The following is a 21,406-nucleotide window of genomic DNA, read 5'->3' as shown; positions in this document are numbered from 1 at the left end:
GGATCCGGGAAGATAGCATCAGTGCAAATAGCTCCAACTAATTATGGCTGCTCTACTTGGACTCAGTTTACCTTATCTTTGCAGTCGTGCTTGACTTTCGGACACTTATCCCCCTTCTTTTGCAACTTCCAGGAAGAAGGTAGCTGCTACAGCTTAGGATAATGCTGCCATCAAAGAGAGTTTACGAAATGACTACACAAGAATTCATGCACAATATTTATTTGTTCCTCACGGCTCACTGAATCTTCTATTAAACTGCACAGTTCTGGTGCTGGATGCTGATTGGTCAATGCAGCATTCCAACTGTTTCGTTATTTTAGCTATATCTTCGGAAGAATGCCACTTAATGAATTTCGATGTTTTAATACATTTTTATTTTTTAAAATATTTTTCAAATGTAGTAACTGCGTTAAGTCGATCGAGGCCTTTAGACTCAATCTCTCAGACCTTATTGCTTAGTTAAAGGCCAATATACAGGCCAACACAGTCATTGATTTATTTTTAGCCCAACACAGGACTGACTTTTCTCTTTTAGTGGAAGAAAATGCATTTGTATTTCATCCAGTTACCCTGCATGTTTATGAGCCGTAGTTTTGCCGTTGACTTTCCTGAATGACTCAGCCATGAGAGATTAGATCAGGAGCTTGTCTCTGGAGTTTAGAGTTGTTAGTTTTAGAATCGCTCTCTAATTAAAAAGGTTTAACAGGATCTACTGCTCACCGGCTCTGGTAATGAAGGAGTACATGCTGCCAAATACAAAATTAACCTGTGCTGAGCTTGTGTCAGCTTTGTGCGTGTGTGTATGGGTAAAAGTGGCAGATTATTGGCAAATAAAAAAAAAAAGGTGGTATTAAACCTTTGTGTGGTAACTTAAACCATAAACATATACTACTGATTAAAAGATGGCCAGATTTTGTCTTTTATTCTTTATAAAGATTGCATTTATTTGATCAAAAATAGTTTAAACAATGATATTGTGAAATATTCTTACAATTTAAAATAACTTTTTTTTTTTTTTTTATGATTTAATGTGCATTGTAAATGACCCCTATCTAAAGCACAAAGACCATCATAACAACGTCTTACAGCCAGCCGATAGCTCTGTTTGACCCCACAGAAAAAGAAAGAACTCTGAAAGCAATATGAGTTGATTTCCTGGTTTTTGAAATCCAATGCTTCACAGTGGTTGATTTTGCAAAGCTCTGCTAGAGTATATTGATTTTTCTGGTGTGCATGTGAGGGAGGAAAAAGGAAAAAAACACTGTATTGTATTGCATTAAAAAAATCCATAGTATATCTAATTACGACCACTTCATTTTCTTTACTATTAGGACAGAAAGATAAATGTTTCTGTCCCTCCTGTATTATTCGCTCATCTGCCTCAGGCCACTGGAGATGAAGAGCATAGCACAAGCTTCCTGGTTAGCAAAGTGCTGTGCATCACTTTCCCTGTGATATGCTTGTATAGACACGGCCATTCTATCATCCCAGTGACAAACAGAGCAATGAAGTTTCACAGCGTACGAGCAAAAAACTTCTACTAACAGAGAAACTGATACTGCAAGACATATATCAAGTGGCATGTGTTCTGAGAGGTGAAGTGTTTAAAAATCATTACCATTTATATTATAAAATTATGGAATTAAAAATAATAATAAAGTTGAAAAATAATAATAAATAATTGTTTCCTAACATTTTTCTAATCGCTACTGTCAAGCTCTCTAACTCGGTGGTTCTCAACCTGCTTGACTTGAATGCCCCTATTGTCCAACACAATATCTGAATATTAGAAGATATTTCCTCTGGTACTTCTGCTGTAATTATGACAGTTAACAAAAACTAGGAGTGCTGATATAGGGAAATAATTAACCACAAGTAATTTTGTGATTCCAAAAGATTCAAAATTCTGTTTTGATAGGTTTTTTTATTTGGCGTTTTAATTACATTAGAATTAATTAATTGCATTTGTAATATAATTAAACAATTTTAAGTCATTCTGTTGGCTCTTTGTGAGTTTGATTAAGTTTAAGAAACACTGCTTCAAACAGTAACATTTAGCTAAAAAGCTATCATTACCAAAACTGGTGACTAAGCCAGGCTTATCTGTCAAAACCCAACTGTGCAGTTTTGCCATCTGTTAAGAATCCCAACAGTTCATTTTAAAATATCAGAATTTTGGAAAGCCTTCTGATTTTGGACCTAGTGTTTAGTGTAGTAGGTAACAGATGACATTTGATTTCAAATAGACCCATCCAAATGTACACTATTTGGTTGAGCTGGATGCAGACATGTTGGAATGAGCAGTGTTTTTCAAGTTTGTTTTTAACATTAAAATTACTGTGGAAAAAAATAAGTAGGTTGATTTCCCCGAAATGTCTTTTGTGGTGCTTTCAAAACAGTGCTTCCCACAAAATTGCTTTCTTTGTGGTCCATTTGTGGCTGTAGGGGTCCAACAAAACAACATTCTTTCCACCAATGAGAGTTTGCAATGGGACTACTGAAATTGCACACAGCACCATTAAGAAAATATACCTGTTTTAAGGTGGAGATCACATGTAGGCAGAGTCGGTAGAGTTCACCTAAAAGTCACCTAAACCCAAGAGTTCACCTAAAACTGCAGTGTTCCTAAAAGTCCACATATTCCACATTCCACCCCTTCATACGCACAGTTGAGCGTGCAAGCCATTTAAAGTGCGCTTCATTGACAATGAGTGCAGATGGACGTGTTTGGCATGTGTGCACTACTTTGCACGACACCGTTTTCAACAAAAAACAAAAAGCTGTTTGTGCGTTTTGGGCTGCATTTACACAACAGTGTTTTGGGGCTTGAAAACGCAAACTTTTGAAAAAGGTTTTCAAAGTGCAAGTTTCTGAAAATGATACCTTTTTATCATTTCTGTGTAAACTACAAAAACACAAAATCTTGCACATGCATATTATGTGTTCAGCCTCTAGGTATGTGCGCAGGTCTGTAGTGTATCTTTAACAAAGTGACATCGCCAACTACTGGCCTGGCATGCATAATAAAGCATTTGTAGTTTTCGAGGATCTGTGTGAATGGGGATTGTTTTTGAAAATGTTGTTGTCAGTTCATGAAATGCAATTGGAAAACATTTCTGTTTTTAGGACATTGTTGTCATGTAAACACTCTTAGTGAACTTTCGTGAAATGTGTTTTAAATCGGTCGCAAACATACTGTTTGTTGCCTGCGTGCAATTCAACATGGACACAAAATCAGGCTGCAAGAAAACACATGCACGGGGTCATCGGATGCAAAATTCACTTTTATATGTTGTTTGAACATTAATGTGTGTTAGCAGTGTTTGTACACATACACACTATAACGATTTTTTTTTATTAATCCCTATAAATAATATACCCTTTCTCAAATCAAGCCGTTCTCAGCTTCTTGGCTGTGTGACGTCACACAGACCTAGGCCCCTCCCACAATTGTTGATTGACACCGCCATTTTAACTTAGACCCACACTGAGTCAGCTGAGAAAAAGTCTGCCATTGTTTCGACATAGGAGCGGGTGTAGACAAGAATGGCTCCTAAGCGATTGAGGTGTTTAGTTGTTGGATGTAATAATGAGCATAGCAGTCGTCATTTACTTCTGACATCTGATCCACTGAAGACGCAGTGGATTACTTTTGTTTTTGAAGGGAATGCACCCCCGATCGACCTAAATGCGTTTATTTTCACTGTGAATCATTCGTGATCCAGATCTTTTATGAATCTTTGCAAATCCCTTTCGTAATAACGTGCTAGTTAGCAAGTTCCGTGGCTAAATTAAACAGTCTCATGAGAACTGCTCGTCACCTCATGGAAGAGAGGGGTGGGGTGAGAAGAGCTCATTAGCATTTAAAGAGGCATGCACTAAAACGGCTTGCTTTGTGCAGAGATGTTTTTGGCAAGGTAAAAAGGGTGTTGTTTTACACTACCATTGAGACATTTCATTAAGACCCTAAAGAATCATATCAACTTGTGGAAAATGGGCAGCTGATGACACACTGTAAAAATTTCCACCTATTTCAACTTAAAAACTTAAGTTTTGTAGCTGCCTTAAATTTTAAGTATAAACAAATTACAAATACAAGTCATTTCAACTCACTTTGTAAAATCCTGACTAGCACTGAACTACTCTCTGTAAGTTGATTGGACTTTTCAGTATTAGTTGTTTTAACTAATCATGTCAAGTAAAAAAAAAAAAGTAATCACTTGTGAACCTCAACAATGGTGACCATATAAAAAAAAAAAAACAATCATGCAGCAATGCATGCTGGGATCCATGGATGAGTTTTGTACTATGCTAGTACCCAGCATGCATTGCAGCATGAATTTTCTTTTTTTTCTTGTTTTATAATGGTCACCATTGTTGAGGTTCACAAGCTGATTCTTGATGTCTGTGTGAGTCTAGTTGCTACCATAGATTAAAACCTTTTGTGGACAAACTGTTTGGAAAGTCCTTTATATTAACTGACGGTCACAGAACCAGTGGCTCTTAGAATCACTCTTACTATAATCAATACATTCATTTAACCAGAAATTAGACACACAATGAGATCAGTTCGCTAACAGATGATTGTCATTATAAACATATAACAACCAACTACTGATCATTTTCTCTGGGCTTTTGAGTTATAACAAATATGTTTGAGGAACACATGGTTACAACAGCCAGAGAAAAAGAGAAGGAAAAAATAAACTAAAACAGAAGTCAAGGGTCAAGAGCCCAACTAAAGCAGACACTGATCTCTAACATGGTTACTTCAAATGAAACAATAAATCAACATCTAAACCTTAGTTAATTCTCAATAAGATCTTCTGTAGATGTCTGACAGAAATAAAGTCAGTCTGATTATTAATAAGTGGAGCTGGTGATGATGTTGTGGGGTTGTTTAATCAGATCTTGAGAGATTTAGTGTATTTTATTTCAGTTGATTTCATCTAAGGCTGTGGCTGAAGTCAGTTGTTCTTGTGTTTCTTTTTCTTCAGTGATTATGTTTGTTAACAGCAAGTGTTCATCACTAATGCTCAATTATTACTCAATTAATCACTTAATTGCAATGTATATCTAGTGAACTCAACTGAAATAAGTTCAGAGCACTCATAATTGTTAGTTTTATAAACTTAAATGGTTTAAGGCAATAAGTTTACTCAAACAGTTTGAGTTAACCTAACTTGTCGGGTTTTACAGTGCACAAAAAGAAGTCGAGCAAACTTTTAAGTTGGCTCAACTTCTTTTTTTTTTTTACAGTGTACCAGTAAGTTAGAACTTAAAATGTTAAGTTCACTGAATTAAATTGGTCTCCTTGAATTTCAATAACATTAAACTGACTTAAAAAATCAAGTTGAATCTATCATAACTTACAAAAAAAAGTTGAAATTGCTTAAATTATTTTTATGAGTTAAAGTAACTTTAAAACATAAGTTGTCATGACTTATTCATCATATCATTTTTTACAGTGCACCTTTAAACCTTGGTGGTAAACTTAGTCAAACATACACAACTATTAAAAAGTTTAGGGACAATATGATTTTTTTTTTCTATTTTAATGCTTTTAAAGTGCACACAGATCAAACATAAAAACAATAATATTGTGAAATATTACTACAATTTAAAATAACGGTTTTCTATTTTAATATATTTTTAAATATTACTTAATCAAATGTTTAGCTTGCTGGACTGTTTGCAACACAAGGGAAGTATACTTTTGGCTTAATGCGATATGATTCCTATAGTGAGAGTAAGACTCCTCAAAGGCAGATGTGGGAGTGGTCCGAGTAAAGACTCAGACAGCCCATCATCAGGTCACTGCACTCCCTATTAACCCCCCTTCCAGTGTCTGGTGGTCCTGCCTCAAGCAGTCCCATCATTTATTGATAGAGTTTGTCTATCCTGGTGTGTCATATTCATGGTGTGCGGTCTTAATGTAGTGAAGTGTCACATAATGGACCCCTGTGAATTTAAACTGATATAATTACACGGGAGCCTCTGTGTTTAACACATTCACTAGGCTTCTCAAAAAGTAAGCATTCATATTCGCTACAATGAGCACATCTGATTTGTTTTGTCACAGCATTCCTTTCTTGCAGTTTTTTGATTCCTTTCTTGCAGTGCATAGTTGTGTCTCTTGTCACAATCTGCTTTGTCTCATTTGCTGTGGCACCGGGCAGAGAATAAAAGGTGAAGCTTTTGTGACGGTTTCTTTTTGTGTCCTCTTTGACTGTGTCCTTGTCTCCGTACTGCTTGATTCAAGAGCGAGCTGGCCTGCTTTGATGATTGAGGGAGATCGAGTTCCAATCAGCATGGTTAATTACTATGTCCAACTGAGGTGAGAGGTGCGCATGCATCGAGGCTTTTCTGCAGCCGGGAAATTACCTGTGTGCTCCGGGGATTCGCTATCTGTTAGAGACAGCTCGCCGACTCCCAATATCAGATTCGTATCATCTTATTTTCATTCATTTGCTGCTGGAAGGCTTTTCTGCTTCACGTGGACTACCCTGCCCTTCCCCCATCTGAGCTGCACTGTTTAGCTGCACCTTTGTGGGGCTTCCATCTGCATGTGACTGGCATACGGTCCTACTTTCAGATCCATTATAGATCGCTAACTGCAGTAGGAAACCAGTTTGAAGAATCCATCACCAATGTGTTATTTGAAAATGTATCATCTTAGCTTTAACATGTTTCAAACCTAGTGAGCTGCTTACCTAGGTAGCATTTTAAGGCATCGTAGATGCTCTCCCACCTGGCTGTTTAGGCACCCAGCAACATTGTTGCTTTCTGCTAGTTTTGGTCCAATTCCAATCCAGTCAATACAGTAAATCCTGCATTAGGGGAAAAATAAAGGTCCCACTTTATATTAGGTGGCCTTAACTACTGTGTACTTACATTTAAATTAATCATTTGGTACAATGCACTTGTTGTGTACATACATGTTTTTACATTGTACTTATATTTTTAAAAATACCTATATGTAGTTACATATGTAATTAAGTTCTGTAATTACATTTATAATTACACTGTTGACTCATCCCTTACACCTTAACCCACCCTTAAACCTACCTAGACCACCAAACCTGTCCTTAACCTTACCCGTATCCCACCTTAATAGCAGCAATAGTGTTTTGCAATACAGTATGAACACAATAAGTACTTTGTACTTATTTTTTGATGCAAGTACATAGTAGTTAAGGCCACCTAATATAAAGTGTGACCAAAATAAATAAATAAAATAAAATCCAATATGGTGGAAGATAAAAGAAATGTAGACTCTAATGCAGTGGTTCTCAAACAGGGCCCACTGGGAGTCCTCCAGCAAACTTCCAAGGGAGATACAGTAGGACTTAAAGGGATAGTTCACCCAAAATGAAAATTTGATGTTTATCTGCTTACCTGCTGGATATTTTTGATATTCGTAACATTCAGAAAATAATGTTTTCATTAAAAAACCCTTCTTTGAAGATATTTTTGTTAGCTGGGAATTATTGGGGCCTATGAATATTGTGTTGGACAAAGGAGGACCTTTGAGTAAAAAAAGATTGAGAAGCACTGCTCTAAAGATATTTAGTTCATTACTGAGAAGTATCTACAAAAATAAATTAAAATTGGACTTGTGCTCAATATTTGTGTATGCTATAGATTTTTGTGCTTATTAGAGAGTGTTGATAGCTTACCATCATGCTAACGTCAGGCTGTTGGAATCAATTGTAAGGTTCTATTCATGTACTTGATATAAAATTGCAGTTTTGTGGCACATCCCCAATTCCATAGGACTGTAGGGTATTTCAATTGTCATTTTATGATTTATGATCCACTAGTGCGAACTCCACAGTGGACTATTACCCAACAGTCTATTAAGTGGCAAAGTGTAGAGTTGGAGGGGGTGCCATTTGGGACTGGGCCTAAATTGAGTCTCTTGAGCATTTCATGTGAAGAGCACTATTTTTGCACAGTTGCACTATTGAAAAGCACTATAGTTGTCTATGTAGAGTGTTTTTAAAGTTAGTCACTTATGATGCTTCATTCAGGTTACAGTTCTGCCTATGCAGGCAGTAGACAGCATATTATTTGGATGCCTTATCTAATATATCTTACATTATATACTTATATTCAGTTTCTCTTCTTTTGAAGAATAGTGTAATACTAAAATGCATTTCCCAGGGGAATAGACTTATTTTTTTCTCTCTAGGGCTTAGATACCACATGAATTCGAAGCCTTCATGATAGCTAACCCTCGGTTTGCTAAACCGAAAATGTAAATTGTCATTATTTACTCGTTCCAATCCCAGAAGGTTTTCTTACATGGAGCACAAAAGGAGATATTTTGCTAAATGTCCAAGCTGCTTATTTCTATACAATGAAAGTAGACTGTGATTTATACTGCCAAGCACCTTAAAAGCTCGGAGAGTTGAGTCTATACGTCTCAAGTTTTCAGATGCTAAGGGAATAGCTCCTTTTGTGTTCCACAGAAGAAAGAAAATCGACAACTTGAGAGCAAGTAAATGATGGCAGAATTTTCATTTATGGGTGAAATATCCCTTGAAAGTGTGTATATATAATGTATTGAGGAATATAAAAAAGGAATTGTTGTAAAGAAGCTTAATAATACAGTAAAGGGAACAACTGCAGCAAAAGAGAGGTGTTGGATTGTCGCAAGTCTATCAGAGTCAAAATTAATTCAGCTAAATATCCTATAATTCTGCTAAATACGTTAGCGGGGGGACAGAATTGGCTTAAGCTTGTGCTCAGGATTTTTTAAACCTTGGAAAAGCTCCCTGGCAGGAGAATGAAGGGTAGCTTGAGGTGTTTTGAGTTGCGAAAATTGTATCCTTTCGCCTCTGTTCTGCCAGCTGAGCGTGTGCCAAACTAATAAAGCCGGCATGGAGGCCTACCAATCATTTTGTACAGCCGTTACACCTTGGACCCTTGTTGAGAGGGCAAAGGCACTATCGGAACATCCAGACCGTGGGGTGAGGGGCTGCCGCTGGCCAGGGGTCCTGAGTGGGAGAGCAGCCTTTGTTCCTAGTAGCCGCTCTGAAAGATGAAGTGGGCATCAGTGAAACACAAAAAAGGAAGTGATTCAAGTGAGTGCTGAAGACAATACAGGAGACTGTCATTCTCTGTTCGTTCCTTTATTCTGTGGTGACAGTGACCTTTAAAAATGGCTCATCTTCCCACCCCACTATTATCACTGTAGTCTATCCTTCCAAGATTTGAGAGGAGTTCAGCGTTTAAATAGACCTCTAAAGCCAAACAATAAAACAGGACTCATTTAAATGGGTCAATAACCCCAAAAAGATACTTGATACAAACCAACTCTGTACTAGAGTAAAATTTAAGCCAATATTCAATATAACAGGGTTAAATTTATATTAATACATGTCTAGGTCACTTTTCACCCAAAAATCAATAAAAATATAAGATTTAATTTTGCATTAAGTAAATAGTCTATTTTTAGAATTTTATTTTTTTCAAAATTTCTTACAAATTCTAATTTTGGTAATTCATCCACACATGTATTTCTAGTTTATAATGTTATGTATTTAGTTTATAGCATTACATTTCTATTCAAATTATTCTCATTGGTGATTCTCATTACATATTATATAAATTATAGTAAAAGCAATACTGTAATACTTTTTTTTTTTATTGAATCAGCATAAATCAAAAGTAATTCAAGAAATGCTACTATTATATATGCATGTTTTATAATACAGAAATGCACTTTTGCATGAATTAAGTAATTTTAATTATGTATTATCTTTTTTATTTCTTTTGATTTGAAGTATGATCTGTTAACTGGTTTCATGAGATTCATCCATTTGCTCCTAAAGGACAAAGACTATAAGATGATAAAATGTCAGCAATCCCGAGGTGCCTATATGAGAAACTGTTTTCTTCCTAAATATGTGTATATTAGAATGATGTTCAGTTTTAGCTTTCAGCATGAGATTATAAAGCGTACACAGGAGAACACTTTATTAGGCGGGTTTAATATGCGAGATCTACACAGGGAAGTCCAAACCAGCACATCCTCGAGTCAGATCTCCGACACTCAGAGCCTCAGCTCTCATAAGCAGATCACTGCTGATTCCTCATTGCGTTCAGCAGTGACAGATGGGGAAGAAATGATACTGGAAGATAAAGGCAAGCCGGGAGAGAAGCAGACAAACTGGAGGTGGACAGACATGAAAGAAAAGAGGCTTTCCAGTCAGACTAATGAGCCTGGAAGGGAATGACAAAGAACTGGGAAAGAGTCTAGGAAAGTAGAGGAAGCTGCTTGATATCTTGGAAATAATAAAATCTGTACATGTGACTGGCTATTTTCCAAAGTGCAAATGGTTTTCGCTCCAAGTCTATTTATTTAGCTGTAGGTCAAATAACTCTGAATCCCCCTCTGCTCAATAATGCAAAGCCACAGGGCATTTTCCCTATTGTGGATAAACTAGAAACAGAAATTCTGGCGCAAGGCATACTCAAATGTAATTTCCAGATGTGATCCCATTGATTAATAATGAAACTGATATTTTAACTTATTAATCTTCTTTCTATGTGGTGTAATAATATTACCTATTTTAGTTTAGTCTCAAAGACTGCTTTGTATTATTTCAACGTGAGCTCTTTGTTTTGATTATATGTTTATTTGCAATTCCCATAATGTTTTCTGGAAATGACTTGAGCCTCATTAAGAGGTGATCTGGAGGGAAAGTGGTCTTTCGTCGCTGTGCTGTTGAAAATGAAGGTTGTGTACAGTACCTGATTGGCACAGCCTGGTCTTTGTGTGAGAGCCAACAGAGACCATGTGGCTTCCTGTTGTGAAGAAACCAGGTACAGGAGGTCTTTCTTTCTGAAGAACTCTATGTGGATATTTCACTCATAGAAAACTGGTAGTGCGGTAGGTTAGAGCACATTTCTCAAAATATAAGATAATTGATAACTTTTTAATGTTCTCCTTTAAGTATTAAGTAGATGTAGTCACATTAGAAAGATAGAAAGTTGCATTTGCAAGATATAGTCACATTTTGAGATACTGTGTAATATAAAGTCGCCTAATTATTGGTGAGATATAGTAAATTTAAGTTAAATTTACATATTTAAGTATGTATGTATTTCTAGTTTAACACTCCAGGAAAATATATGTTAGCTTTCCTGAACTGAAATCTCTAATAAAAATATTATAGTCGCAGTTGATCATAAAAAAATCTTCTATAGCTATCTTACCCATCTGCCCTCTATACAGTCTGACAGACACTTTATAGAGGTGAAAGTCTTTGGATGACACACAAGACAAACCTTTTTTCTTCCATATCTGCCTGGCTTCAGAAATTTCTACTGACTGGAGCTGTGGCTCTGAAGTGCTCTTTGGATGTGGAATAAAATGGATTTCAGGGACAGGAGTAACAGCTCATACTTATCAAATAGACAACCTCATTTTCTCTTGGTTCCCTGCACTGAGGGCTGCAGAACACATTTTGAAGTCAATTCTTGAGCAGTGAAAAGTAGAATAGATTAGACTTCTGCCTGCTTCCTGACACCAAAGATCACTCTATTAAGTCGATAACAAAAACATATGATCATACAAATATGTATTTTGGATAAATACCTTGGCAGCAATGTGTTATCCATCTATTTAAATCTATTCATGTGCCATACACTTTCTGGGCTTGACAAGTTCAAAATCTTTGAGGTGGTCAAATTAGTGGGCCCTATTTTAGAAACATTCCTTATCCTTCTGCAGGAATGGTCAAGGTTGTTCTCTTTTTCATTATTCATAATTTATATGACAATATTCCTGTGAAAATCCAATATTCTTCTGACCTGCTTAGTATTTAAAATCATTCACAGCCACAGAGTCCTCGTATCTAATCTGAATTTCAAGTGACTCTAAAGAGATTGTGTAATTGGTCTATCCTGCACTTTTTCCTCTGTGTTTTGAGCCCATTAAATGATAAATATGGTGCCAGCTTTAAATCCTGAGAATAAATATTTGCAAACTGAACGAGAAACTCATTACAAGAGCCACCGATATTTGCATGTTTGTGGAAATTCCCTGTAGTACCAAATTCAAATAAACAGGACTAGTATGGGATGCACTGAAATAGACAATTTCTGGGTGATACAAATAATTTATGACTAATATTGCTGCCAATTTTATAAATCTAATAATGTTCTGTTCTGTTTAACCGTTTACAAAAAATCGTAAGAACCAGAGTATAGATGATTTGTATGGTGAAGTAGTTTTTTTGTCCCTGCTATGGTTCGTAGATGTGTATCAAAGCTCTAAAAGCTTAATGAGCTTTGAAAACTGCTGAAAAGGAGGAGACTATGATTGTGGTGTCAGTATCAGCTTTACTGTGGGACTCTGGGATGCTGGTCTGAGCAGCAGCAGATGGTCATCAGTTGTAGCTGGACGAGCTGTATCGCACACCTCTGTGCACGATCCAAACAGCCGCTAACATGCTAATGATTAAGTATGCTGATCTTCTGATGCTCTGCTGCAGGGTGGAATTCCCTTCTCACCAGTGAAATACAGGCCTGTCCATCTGTAGAAGACACTGAGATCTCCCTTGATTACTGTGTTTTCACCTATGCGTTCTGCTGTTTCTTATTAAAAGTACTATGGTGGTAACATGGTATAGTGACAGTATTGCATGGTAATATCATAGTATTTTAATATACAGTGGAATCCAAACATCTGAGACTAATCTGGGCTTTTTTCTCATTTAAATCTGAAAATGAACAGTTCCTATATAATCCTGAAATCCTAAGTTTTAGGATTTTGAAAAATTAAAACAGTGCCAATATGATCTCTGCATCACTCAAGTAGACCAGTGGTTTAGATACTAATAGATACTATATACTAAAAGATTGATACTAAAGAGTATCTACTAGTGATGGTATTGGATGATAATGGTACTTTGATACAGAGTAGAGCCTAAACATCCTGGACTACATTAAAATCAGTTTTTTCCTCATTTTGAAAAACTTTAAACAATATTGGTATGATCAGTGATATATTGTGCATACTAAAACTACAAATACCTGTAAACCGTTCAGTAGCGCAGGGGTTCAGATACTTAGTAGATACTAAAATTCACCCTTAAGTTCATTTAAATTTAGTTTAAAACAACACTAAGCATCCAGACCAGCATACCATGTATACAAGTTTATTCAGCTTGGTTTATTTAGCATTTTTCTCATTTAAATCTGGATGTGAACAGTTCCTATAAATAGAAATCCCAAGTTGTAGGATTTTGAAAAACTTTAAACAGTGAGCAAAAAAAAAAAGAAGATTTCTAGAGCACTATAATCAAAAGCAAATGTGTAAAATTGACCATTTGAACTTCTCTGGTTAGGTCAGATTTCCTTCCATTGAAGCACACCAAAAACTTTTAGAGTTTATATCAGTTTAAGTGCTGATATCATTAGCAGGGGGTCATATTGTGCATATAAATTCATGTAAATATTTTAATTAAGTTTCTCACTCAAGTTTTTAGACCTAGCATTAGACTTAGTGGTCTCGGACATTTAGAACCCACTATACACCAGAGTTTATTGGTGTCTGTTATAAACACAATTTCTTTATTGAAATTCTTTGTTGAAAGCTATATAACAGTTACCTCTGGACTATGAAGTGCAAATGATGTTTGTGAACAGAAAGTGCATCTATCTTACAGGAATTAATCTAATCCAGATGTGTTTATGCTGGAACAACTGTTGCCTCGCATCAGTCTTAAGGAAACTATTCGAGGAAAGCTTAACATTTGCCAGAGCGCAATTATCTTATATAGCAGTTCAGCCAACAAAAGCAGCTGTTGTAAAGCTCTCTGTGCTGTTTCTATCGAAGTCCAAATGCGAGTCAGCACATAAACATAAGTGTTTGCTTCCAGGAGGCCTCTGTTAGTGGACAGAGGGTTGACCTAGTGCTGGGCGGTATACCGGTTCATAGCGAATACCGGTGTTTATTTTTCTTATGATATGAATTTTTAAAATACCGCAATACCGGTGTTATTTAAATAACCTTCGGAACGCGACACTGTTTGAGAGGGGTCTCTTTTCACTATTGCATTGTGGCAAGGACACAGCTGTTTGTGTTACTAAGCGTGAAAGTTCTGAAGCTGTAGAACGTGATGACACAGAAGAACTCATCCACAATATCCACCACCCGCTGCCATCAGCTCCCGCGTCTCACACACACGAGCGCGACTTTAGCACTATATTTAGAAACTTTCAGACCCTTTTAGCGGCTTTTTTCCATAGAATATACAAACTGACAAACCTAGCGACATTTTTGGATAAACCTTAGCTATGGTTCAGTTGGAAGATGTCGCCAGTGCTGCCCCGTGAGCGCGAGGTCTGACTGTGCGTTCACACCAGACGCGGCTTGCGCGAATAAATCGCGCTGTTCGCGCGTAGGTGGACGCTTGAACATTTTGCGGATTTCTGCCTCCCTCGCTACGTAGTAATCACGTCACTACTAGAGCAAGCTCCTGATTGGTTAATCGCGTCATTCGCGCCAACCGCGCAGCAAGATGTGTATTCGCGTCTTTGCATTGACTTAACATGTAAATCACTCGCGCTTAACGCTTCATTCGCGTCTGGTGTGAACGCACCTTGACTCTCCGGCGCAGTGTCGCGTCTCTGCGTCTGTTCTGTGCAGCGGCGGCAGAGAAGCACCGCATTCAGCTGGCCGTACCGCAGCAGACTCGTCAGTAAATGAGTACAAAACAGCGTTTCCAAGCACTTGCCGCTAACTGACTGTTTGGGATTATAAATATGAGCATAGTTCATCTGCTAATATTATGCACTTTTTTTTTGTTTGTTTATTCTTTAGTTTGTTACTCAGAGGCAAGCAGTGCGCTGCATAGCTGCTCTTTAGTGTAAGGTTAGATGCACGTTGATTTTATCAGACGATGTCGCGATTATAAATGAGAGTGACTCCTGGTTAACGTATTAATGGGGTCGTGTTTAGTCACTATTTAGTGTGGAATTTTTCTACAATATTCGCTCATCATGACAGTAAAATAGGGCATTCTAAGTCAATCTACTGCAGTTATTCCTCTCAATCAGTAGAAAATATGGTTAACACCGGGTCATGCATGAAAAAAAAAAATACCGTCATATACCTTGAAACCGGTATAATTTTGAAAAATACCGTGATATAAATTTTTGGTCATACCGCCCAGCACTAGGTTGACCACAATTACTGCCCACAGGACCCCGATACTTCCTATCTGACCAACATCCCCAAAGTCCATTACAGGAGACTTTAAAATCATGTGGGATAAGAAATATGCCTCCACTATGTGAGGCTTGTGGTAGCTAATGGCTAATTTATGTATACACAAATGCAGCATTAATGCTTATGAATGTTCAACAGTAACTTTACGTTCAAATGCGGCATTAAACCAGATAAGCTATTCAGTTGTTAAGTCTGACATTGTTTGTCTTTGCTTTCTGGGTCCAAACGCTCTATCAGATTCCAAAAGCCAACAACAAACATTGTTATTATACACTCACATTGTGTTGTAGTAGCTACTGCCAAAAAATCATGAGCCTAACTTTCTCAACTATCAGTTTGCCAGACAGTGTTTCATCCTTTCTGTGTCGTTAAAATATTGGTGTCCTTGATAGTGAGCCCGGGGAAGGCTGTGTACTTAAAGGTACGCTATAAAAATAGTGTTCATAAATGGCTGTTGAGATAGTACTCTCATTTGAAAGTGAGTAGAGGCTTGGACACGGAAACAGTTATCGATATGGCGTAACATCATAAATCGGTTATTCAGGTAGGCAGCAACAAACATGTAAACAGTTCAACTAACTTTCACTAGCTCAGCAAGCCTCTCTTTTGTGAAACTGTTTCTTCTCCATGACAGTATGTGTCCTTAAAGAGACACTGTAGGGCAAATTGAAGGGCACTGTGTGAAGGGGTCGCCACACGAAGAGTCGTTCCAAGTGAAAGTAAGCAACGTAATTACCTCACAGAGTTCCCTCCCTCATGGTTGTTACTGAAGGTCATTCAAAACAGCCTTATTATGAGACACAATTGCCTTGCTTCCTCAAAAGTTCCCATTTCAAGGGTTCTGCCATTAGTAGTGAGTAGGGAATAGGTGGGTTGCATTAAGAATTGTGTTATTATATGACATCTTGGAACGCGTCCACACACTAGACACTTCATCAGGGGTAGCCAACCCTTCTCCTGGTGGACTGTCTTCAAGCAGACTTTAATTCCAACCCTGCTCCAAAACACCTGCTTGTAATTTTCAAGTAGCTGAATTGGTTTTAAATCAAGCTGGAAAACAGAAAAGTGGATTTGGATGGCACCACTGGACCCGCCTCTCTAAGATTCTCTTTGGGCAGTTCACGTATGTGTCAAAGTGAACTGCACTTACTCTTAAAAATTCAAAAATTTGGCTATAGTGATGGAGTGTCAATGTCAAAAATCAAAGATTTTTTTGCAGCATTCTTAGAAAGAGAGTGACCTCCCTGAAAGTTCTCTGAAATCAATACAGCAGTTGTAGTATTTACTTGCAATATCAAATAAATTCTTTATCAAATGCAGTATGTGCACTCACTGGCAATATGTGATTCCAACATAGCTTCAGTTTCGAGTTAAAGAGGGGAGAAGGGTGTCCTCATTAGCAGCGATCCCAGACATTAACCCTTGAGTTAAAATGGCAGAATGATGACTTTTGGTTCTTGTGCTGGCCCCAGTCATGCCATCTCTTTGTAGACTCGCCATAAACCAGTCTCAACTGCTTCCAGCTATATTTAGCATTCGCCTCATCACTTGATGCAGTATTTAAAAAAGCCTTAAAAAGCTCATTATTCATTTCCCATCCAAGAAGTACAGATGATTCAACTTATTTATCCACACAAAGTCCTGATGAGTCTCGAGGCCAAGATTTGAATAATTTATGAGGACAAATGCAAAGTAATTGCGCTTAGTTTGACTTTTTGCATTAGACTTGTCAGTTCTAACCCTCTTTTCTTTTTGAGAGAGCAACATAACAAGATATTCAAATGAATGTCCTGATGTCCAAGGGCTCTGTTTGTAATTTTACATTTATAATTAAAATGATTTATTATGCATTCGCTAAGTGTTATCCCCTCTTTACCGCAATGTTTGGTCATTTTTGGACACTAGTAATAAAGTTATGACATCTGAATGGATGTGTTTGGCTCTCAAATGCGAGAATAAAATAAATCTTAAGATGAACAAATGCCGTATTATATTAAATATTTGGAATCTAAAGCCACGCCCTGTGTTTTTTTCACACAAATGTAATTAGAATTTTATTGCAATGATGCAAATTCCTTCTGTTATTAAATCCCTCAACCCAAAGTTCAACCTAATTTCAGTTCATCGTATTGTGTTATGATGAGAAATCCAGGGCTGATTTGATCCTTTTTCTTCGTAGGATCAGCAGTGAGGAACTTCAGCCCATTCCGGTTCTCCACGGAGCCGTCAGATACGCTGGCAGTGCGAGGAGCGCCGACGCTGCTCAACTGCTCAATCCACAGCGAGTCTCCTGCCAAGATCGAATGGAAGAAAGACGGCTCTTTCCTCAGCCTGGCCTCGGACGATCGCAGGCAGGTCCTGGCCGAGGGTTCTCTGCTCATCAGCTCAGTGGTCCACTCTAAACACAATAAACCCGATGAGGGGGTTTACCAGTGCGTGGCCACTATAGACAACCTGGGCACCATCATAAGCCGTACAGCTAGACTCAGTGTTGCAGGTAAGCCACATGTTGTATGATACACACATCTACGCAGCATTTACACATAAACTGTGTAATATATGCACCATATATTGACCAGTGTTGGGCAATTGTTCTTGCTTCAAGACCCATGTTGTTATAAATATAAGGAGAGAATGACAGCGAGAGAGCTCTGTTTGTCTGTCCTGTCTTCATCCTTCAGCGTTATTGCGTGCACTGGAGTTCAATAACTCAGTCAGGGTGTCTGCTGATGCAGCACCATTGTTGTAAATGTGTGAGAGCAGGTATGTTTGGCAGTACAGCTGCTGCTATATTGGGCCCTTTGAGTCGAAATGAAAGTGACCTTGTTTCATTTGCAGGAGGCAAGCAGCAGGGATTATGAGGTGTTTGAGTTGGGTCTTACCCTGAAATTCAATTTGCTGTTGGAGGGAAAAAGGAATGCAATTAAGTTGCATCAAGTCCTTACAGTCTTGCAGAGTTGACTGTGTAACCTCACTAAAATCTCTCGGAAGGAGCTTTGCTCTGAAAAGTCAGAAGCAAATGCTTTTTTGAAGTAGCTCAAGAGTCTTTCCGCCCGTGGAAGTCTGTTTTGAGTGAGCAAGCTCATTATTTCTTGAAAACCGACATAAAGTGCAGGCTGGAAATTTTCATTGGTCTTTTTTAGTGAGGTATTCTCAGCTGTGCAACAGATTGGACCAAAGTGTGTGGTTTTCTGACAGTCCACACAGCTTAAATGGTGTTTCAACAAAAATCCCACTACTGGTTTTTGGGATTTTCCCGTAGAGATGGAAATTTACAACTTAGTGTATATAATATCTCAAATGTTTCTCCTGGACAGTTTTCCTTGAAGAAACAGACTGTATAGTTTTACATGCGTCTAGTCTAAAGCAGGGGTCTTCAGCATTTTAGGACACCAATACTGGAGGAGACATTAAGCAGTGATCAAATGTTTCATTGTACTATATTTCAGTATTTATATAGTTGATACTTGTATGTTTTATTTTAACTCACTATTTTTAAATTTATTTTGTTTTGTAGGAGAGACAGTGGAACATTAAGCTGAACTTTAACTTAACTTTACCTTGATAATTAACTTAATATTGTATGTTTACACACATTAACAAAAATATGTGTATAATAAATATAAAAGTTAAGCATTTCTCAACAAATTCATTCTAGAACAAGTTATCTGTGCTATGCTATCCACATTCGTTGTGTAACTGACCTTACTAACATTATGATAAATTGAATCATGTCATTTTTCTATACGCACATGACTTATATTACACATATCTAACTAGATAATGATTTAGCATATGTACATTCATTGTAATGCCACATAAGGATGGGTTTTCTACCTTTAGAAATTTAAAGAGAAATCTCAGTGACAAAGTTCACATTTAAATAAAAAATAACAGAGAATTCCATTAAGCTTGAGCTTGAAATAGAAAACTCTGAGCCATTAAATTTGCTACACTGTATGGCCCTCGACCCTTGCTGTCTGGGAGTCAAAGAGGGGAAGATCATCAATAAATCATATACAGCAGTACCATCATCTTCCACAAACGTGTACGTGCATGCACTGGCAATGGATGTCTATGAAGAAACTGTTGGATGCTTGCATAGTGTGCGTTTGTAAAGACAAACATAAAATGTGTGTACAGTAATGCACTGGATGTACTGTATATAACTGATAATAAGGGTGGCCATATGTGCCGTTCATACGGGTGGCCAGGATTTTAATATTGCCTAAAACATCCAAAGTAGTTTGACCAATAACATGCAGGTATTGTACATAATCGACCAATCGTGAGGTGAGATCTACAGAGAACGATCAATGCGATGCAAATATGCGCACGTGTTTGTTCGTTGGTTTGACTTGAAGTGTCGCTGTGCACCGATCAAAAAGGACACCAAGGTAGGCGCGAGAGCATAAGGAGCTGTCTGCTCTGCTCTCTAGCTCTCATGAATGTCACACAACGATCTACCTGCACAGTGCACAAACAGCCAAAACCTGGATATTTTAGGCAATATAGAAATCCTGGCAAGGACGCGTCCCGTAAAAATGGCCCGTATGGTCACCCTACCGATAATGCATTTTTCTTTTCTTTGAAATGTTAATTGTGATACCCTGAAAAAGAGCTAGTACTAGCACAAACGATGCCTGTGGTGTTTTGTTCTGTTTTCAAGTGAGCTTATAAAAAGTCGCCCTTTCTTTGCTTGCACTCCCACATTTTTACTCTCTTTATTCTCTCTTGGCCCACAGCCATATCACCCTGCAGCCCAAGACCGGTTGCCCATGGAAGCTAAGCAGGGCTGAGCCTGGTCAGTACCTGGATGGGAGACCTCCTGGGAAAACTAAGTAGCTGTTGGTAGAGGTGTTAGTGAGACCAGCAGGGGGTGCTCACCCTGTGGTCTGTGTGGGTCCTAAAGCCCCAGTATAGTGATGGGGACACTATACTGTCAAAAGACACCGTCTTTCGGATGAGACGTTAAACCGAGGTCCTGACTCTCTGTGGTCATTAAAAATCCCATGACACTCATCGTAAAGAGTAGGGGTGTAACCCCGGTGTCCTGGCCAAATTCCCGCCACTGGCCCTTGTCAATCATGGCCTCCTAATAATCCCCTTCCACTTGATTGGCTCTATCTCTCTCTCCTCTCCACCTGTAGCTGGTGTGTGGTGAGCGCACTGGCGCCGTTGTCCTGTGGCTGCCGTCACATCATCCAAGTGGATGCTGCACACTGGTGGTGGTTGAAGAGAGACCCCCCACATGATTGTAAAGCGCTTTGGGTGTATAGCAATACACGATAAAAGCACTATATAAATGCTTCATTCCTTCCTTCCTTCCTTCCTTCCTTAGAGACCGTGAACCGTCTGCTGTGGCTGACAGGCGTGTAATAAAAAGGTTAATCGTTGCGTCTTTGCTGTGGGCTATTACAATGCCATTGCGTTGGGAACAGCTCTGCCGCCGCCACAACCTGCGAGACGTCAGAGCGACAGGCACTCAGACAAATGCAAGAGTAATCAACATGATGGATGGAAGAAAACCGTGTCCCTCCTTCCATCAGTCGCTTAGCTCTTCTTTTTCTGCGTAACTACACATAAAAACAAAGGCCCTTTTCTATCTCTTTGCAGCAGTGAGACAGTGGCCATCACGTCCGCGTTCGTTCAGAAGGGGATTAGCCACAGCCTTGGTTATTTGTATTCGTGGAGCGTCGACTCGAGATGGCAGGGCAGAGAGCAAGACGTGGGTAATGGGAATTGTCTAGCTCGTGCCGCCTCACAGCACGCTTCACACTTTGAGCCCAAGTCCTCAAGGCAGACTAGAAGCGGGGTCATTCAAGCTGCCAAAGAGAACACCTGAAATGAAAGGCCTTGTTTGTATGCTCCACTGCTACTCCGGAGGAACTCGGCAATAATTCTCTGCATTTCCTCCCGTCTCTAAAAATGAGGCAAAATGTCGCTGTGTAGAATCACCTTTTGGCGCTCTTTTGTTGCAGTGATTTTGTCAAGTAGGACATGTTCTTGGATCACCTTTCTTGTTGGTCCTGGCTTAGGACAAGGAAGCCTATAGTACCTGGAGAAAGCTATCTGTTGGCATTCTGATACTTTTCAATGGCAGTTGCTCGGCTGGCACATTCTCCCCTGAAACATGCATGGAAATCTGCCATCTTTGTT

The 21,406-nt window shown here is 38.4% G+C and overlaps 1 protein-coding gene across 1 annotated transcript in view; it reads left to right on the top strand.

The window, feature by feature from the left end:
- The window catches only part of neo1a (neogenin 1a), a 155,201-nt gene that overhangs the window by 40,719 nt on the left and 93,076 nt on the right, over nt 1–21,406 (top strand). The window contains 1 exon segment of the mRNA XM_058781135.1: nt 17,427–17,744. Coding sequence (XP_058637118.1) covers nt 17,427–17,744 — 318 coding nt within the window.

Source organism: Onychostoma macrolepis, chromosome 07 (assembly GCF_012432095.1).
Source record: "Onychostoma macrolepis isolate SWU-2019 chromosome 07, ASM1243209v1, whole genome shotgun sequence".
NCBI classification, from domain to species: Eukaryota; Metazoa; Chordata; class Actinopteri; order Cypriniformes; family Cyprinidae; genus Onychostoma; species Onychostoma macrolepis.
The sequence above is the reverse complement of the archived record's forward strand: the minus strand, read 5'-3'. Positions and strand labels throughout refer to the sequence as shown.